Raw genomic sequence first — 4,990 nt, forward strand, 5'->3', positions numbered from 1 at the left:
GTTGAACTTGTTTACACGTAAAACTCATCATAACAATGTTTTTGGGACTTAGTGACATCATGGGTGGTCTGGTGTGCGCATGAATTAGTGCAGAGCAGCCTCCTATCTATCCTACCTACCTGCAGTCACATCCTCCCTCCCTTCCCTCACTACATGGCAGGCCTGATCGCAGGTTAGCTTCTATCAACCTCAATCCCAGGCTCTCCCTCATCAACGACAAAGGATGATAAGGAGAGAGAGAGCCTAAGTAAGAGGTTGAACTTCTATCAGTGTTGTGAACCCATTATTTGATTTGACACAAAATGTTAACCATGTAGTATGGCAGGCTAAAACCACAACACCCTGCCCCCTCACTCACCTCCCCCCCCCCAAAAAAAAACACTTTGCAAACAGAAATAACTGGAATCCTTACTGGTGGCCCTGATAAACTTAAACCACTTTTAAAATTTCAGCACTTTATTTCTGTTCTTTAGAATTGTTGTTTGATTAATGTTTCATCACACTTCTTTTCACAAGCTTCCTCTCTGTAAAATTTTAGTCTGTCAGCAACTGAAGCACTTGGTGGACTCGGGATTCAACCAAAGCATTTTGTTCACTTGCTCCTAAAATTGTATAACATGGAAGAATAATTTGTGAGCAAATACCAAAACAGAGACTGATGGATTAAATAGATTTATTAATAGTAACAAGACTGGTAACAAATTCAGACAAATGTAATTAACATGCCTAAATGCTTAATGGAAAAAAAACAAATATCTGTACTGCAAAAGATGCCCACATTATTCTAGTCTCTGTAGTACTAGTCTGTCAACTGAACAGACCCTTTATTTTGTCATGAGTTCATCGAGATTGCAAGCTTAGCAAAATATCAACCTGGCATGTGGGATATCAACAAGCCAAAACCAAGGGGGTGGGGTTGGGAAATTTGTGTGTGCTTGCTTCACTCCCGCAAAAAAATGTCAGCAAAAACCTCTATGGACAGACCACTATAGTACTGAGAGCTTACTTATCATGCAACCAATATTCCTTGAGAAGCATTGATGTAATGGCTAAAGGGGTGCCAAGTATTACAGTGAAGACTTACATGTATAGAGATCACAGCCCCTTTTACAATGCATTATGCTCAAAATTTTATTGATGTGCTACGGATTTTTTTCCACTTAATGACAAATGTACCTGTTTCACTTTCAAGTCTCTGCTCTGCCATTTCAATCGTCTTGTCTTTGGCCGTTCCCTTCAACCCTTCCAGATATTTGAGAAGAATGTGAAAGTTCTCATCGGAGATATGCAGAAGTTAAAAGGTGTAAGTTAAATTTCTACAACATCATCACCTCCATTGGTGGATATAACCATTCACAAGTATGGTTAAGCTATGGGAAAACGAGCAGGTGGTATGGTGGCTTAACGGTTAGTGTGCTGGACTCCGTATCAAGCAGCCTGTGTTCAAGCCCTGGCTGGGGTCATTGCATTGAGTTCTTGGGTAAGACACTAAACTCTCACAGTGCCTCCCTCCAGCCAGGTGTATGAAAGGGTGCTGGCAAATTTAATGCTGGGGGTAACCCTGCAATGGACTAGCATCCCATCCAGGGGGGGAGTAGAAATACTCCTAGTTGCTTAATGCTACAGAAACTGGGGTAAGCCCCCGCTGTTTTGGCCTGACAGACTTTACCTTGTTTACCAACAGTGAGAGAACCCTTTTTGCAGACTAAAAAAACTGCTAATAGTTTGTGCTAGCTTCCAATATATGCTAGCTTGTCCTCCTCCTCTGCATTTGAGAGATCAAATCTTTAAAAGCCCTGTTTCAGACCTAGGTACTGGAAGCTGTTACCAAATCAGACTGGGTTACACTTCTAGTACTTGCCAAGGAATATTGTGCTCCCCCCCCCCCCCCCTACCCGATGTGATCACTAGCAGGGCCAAAGGTACTTAAATCAAGAGCTCCTGAAGCTTAAATCAGGGTTGGGGTAGCAAAATGTTTTTTTTTTTTGGGGGGGGGGGGGTGGAGGGGGTAGGAGCAAGTGTCCCTCCTCTAGTCAAACCACTGGGGATGCTAATCCAATGTAATTCCCAGAAATCTAGCTGGGCTTTTTCCAAAATCAAAAATTTCTGGTTAGTTCAAGAGAAATAATAATACAAAATGAGCTGTACCTCCCATTCATCTTATGTTGTATCAATAATTTATTACCTCATATCTAACCCCTTCTCTAACTTGTCACATTGGAGAGATTATGGATGATGTTTACAGCAAACGAGCTGTTTGTACGGTAGAGTAAAACAACAATTGTATTGATTTTGTAGTGAATAGCAAGAGATATTTTCTATTTTTCTGTCATTTATTTAGGGATTAGAAGAAGCTGTTTGCCATAAATGCCATGCTTGACCTCTATATTTTCCATCACTACAAAATGCAGACTGCAGACTGCAGACTACAGACCACGGTCATCTTCGAAGAAAATTTGTATTACTGGGGATTATCTTTGGCCCATTTTTTTCATATACTTTGTTTTTAACAAAGCATCAAGGTCCTGTTAGTTCTAAAATAGAATTTAAAGCTGTCCCAGTCTTCTCATATTGCATGAGAGTTCAGTAGTAAACAAAAATAACATGTAATATTCAAGAAACAACAATTAATCAGCATTCATTTTGTAGCCAAATGCAGACTAATAGCCTTTAAGCAGGCTCTTCACAGGGTCAAGAAACTAGGAAAGGAAAAAGGGAAGAAGACTTACATCCAAAATGTTCCTTCATCTTGATAGATTTTCAATGTTCAAGGGTGACCACACACTGATTGTTACATATTAATTAATGATTGTGTAGTTAACTAGTTACCATACAAGTAACAAGAAAATTATACAAATGACCAGCCATGAAAATGACGCTTCGCTTTTTCCCATAAGAATAGAAAGAAATATGGCCAAGAATAATCCCCAGTGTAGAAGATCATCACAGAAAATGTCTAGTAAGTTATAAACAGACATGCTGCAAAAATTTAATGTAACATGTTATCACTTATTAGATGGAAAAAAACAGTCTTTATTCTCAGTCTCCCCTTTATACCTAGTCTACAGTCTGCAGTCTGCATTTTGTCCTTAACCTACATTTTGTACCCAGTTTGCAGTCTGCATGTTGTACTGACTGTCTATACTATCATGACCAGCAACGGTTTTCAATGTACCACCACTATTAACCTCATTATTTTCATTGTGTGCAAGATTTCTGGGAAATTACCAGATGGATAAAATTATAGGAGATAAGAATCTGCAGGGCAATGTGCCGTAATGATTGGATTTAGCACACTCCTTCCGATAAGCACCCCCTTTCTCATAAGCACTCCACCTTGGGTGCTGTTTTCTTTCATACTGAACCAAACTAAGACGTCATGTTCAAAATGAAGGTACCCCATCCCAAATAAGCGCCCCCTCTCCAATAACCGCCCCTCCCTAGGTCTACCAGTAAATTAGCACCCCGGGTGCAAAATGGAATCATTACTGTACTTGATAACAAAATTAATGTGACTCATGTATTTGAGACATGTTTGCAAATTTACGAAACACTGGATGATTCTACTGACCTGCTCTTGATCAAACATATTTTGTAGAAGCCAAACTTGACGCACTTTCTTGAAGTTCCAGTTGCTCCTATCAAAGTGCCATGTACGTAAATAGTCAACACCTGGGTGAATGGTGGCTTTAGAAGCCTCTCCTGGTTGACGTTTTGATTTCTTTTTCTTCTTTTTCATGACACTGTCTGTTTTTTCAGTGTCCACCTCCTCGCTAAGCCCTGAATTGTTATCACTCCTTGTGTTAAGGGTGTTCTCTAATTCGATTTCTTTTTTCCTCTTTTTCTTTTCCTTCCTACCTTTAACCTCATCATCAACATTCTTTGAATCACAAGTGTTTTGTGCGTCGCCTATTTGACTTATATCTTGCTGTACTTCATAAAAGTTCTTTTCATCTTGCTTCCTTTTCCTTCTTTTCTCGCTAACCTCGAGTTTTGGCTCTTTTGTGTCTTTGTTATTTTTACGTTTGGAATGTTCACGATTATAATCTCTTAACTCTTTCCTTTTGGTATCACTTTCAAAACCAGGCTTGTCTTTACAATCCCTCTCTTCACAGACATTAAAATTTGCTGTTCCTGTGAATTCCACTTTAACCATTCGTTTCTCCTTTTCCTTACTCTCATGCTTATCATCAACGCTACCAGACGGTTCTGATGAATCAACGCTTCTGTCCTTCCTGCTTTTCTTTCGTTTCTTAATTGAATCCCTCTGAACATCATCACCCAAGGAGTTCTCCCCGTCAGAAGGCAGAGCACGTTTTAGTAGCGGCAGTGTTACAGGATTCTGTTTTTCACCTTCCTTGCGATCTACTTCAACATTTTTCTGGTGATAATAATTCTGGACGGATTTAGCTTTTTCTTGGTTTCGTTTTCGGTCCTTTAATCCTCCCTTTGTCATGCTGGCGAGGAACTAATTTCACGTGTTTACTGTTCTCAAATATACGCCATGTTGCCAGAGTGCTTTTCTCGTTCCCAGAGCCTCCTGCCATTCTTAGTCGGCGGAGCCTAGGTACCAGAAAAGTTTAGAGTCCAGCCACCGACCAACCACCACTTTACCAAAAGCTATACTTTGATGGATGAATACCGCCTCTGTTTATCAAGTTATGCTTCAATATTAGTATGACATAATTGCCCAGCCACTGGTAAACTAATTATAGTAATCTTTATGGCATAATAGTTTACCATAGCAACAGTACAACTAGCTAGTTCAGTGACGTCAGTGACCTCCATTTGTTATTATTGAATTATGATATATATGATAAGGTTGATAAGATGTAGCTTTTTGCAAAGTCAAGTGGGTCCGCTGCCACTCTATTTTTTTCAAAAACTTAAGGTGGCTGTCACAACCCCCTAGACAGAATTTTTTTAAACTTTACAAAAAGTTGCATCTTACTCTTAAAATCAAAATTTTATAATAAAAAAATGGGGCTCA

At 39.5% G+C, this 4,990-nt stretch overlaps 1 protein-coding gene across 2 annotated transcripts; it reads right to left on the bottom strand.

Annotated features, from left to right (window-relative positions):
- Positions 1-428: 428 nt before the first annotated feature.
- On the bottom strand, positions 429-4,529 carry LOC145491376 (uncharacterized). 2 transcript variants are annotated; one of them, XM_081470561.1, is made up of 3 exons: positions 3,572-4,529; positions 1,177-1,285; positions 429-602 (listed from the first exon to the last, which is right to left on the bottom strand). In XM_081470561.1, exons 1-3 carry the CDS (start codon positions 4,454-4,456, stop codon positions 535-537), a joined length of 1,062 nt encoding a protein of 353 aa, XP_081326687.1. In that variant the 5' UTR covers positions 4,457-4,529; the 3' UTR covers positions 429-534. The 2 variants fall into 2 exon arrangements, 1 of the variants encoding a protein (XP_081326687.1); XR_014049818.1 differs by having other exon boundaries at positions 538-602; positions 1,177-1,242; positions 3,572-4,528.
- Between the last annotated feature and the right edge of the window lie 461 nt (positions 4,530-4,990).

This window comes from Orbicella franksi, chromosome 6 (assembly GCF_964199315.1).
Source record: "Orbicella franksi chromosome 6, jaOrbFran1.1, whole genome shotgun sequence".
In the NCBI taxonomy this organism is placed as follows: Eukaryota; Metazoa; Cnidaria; class Anthozoa; order Scleractinia; family Merulinidae; genus Orbicella; species Orbicella franksi.

What these genes read in the sequence shown, in the direction of transcription:
- LOC145491376 (XM_081470561.1), bottom strand. Translation starts at nt 4,456, where the DNA reads ATGACAAAGGGAGGATTAAAGGACCGAAAACGAAACCAAGAAAAAGCT. An exon ending in ATATGTTTGATCAAGAGCAG is followed by an intron (nt 1,286 to 3,571) that starts GTCAGTAGAATC and finishes TAACTTCTGCAT; the next exon opens with ATCTCCGATGAGAACTTTCA. An exon ending in GAGACTTGAAAGTGAAACAG is followed by an intron (nt 603 to 1,176) that starts GTACATTTGTCA and finishes ATACAATTTTAG; the next exon opens with GAGCAAGTGAACAAAATGCT.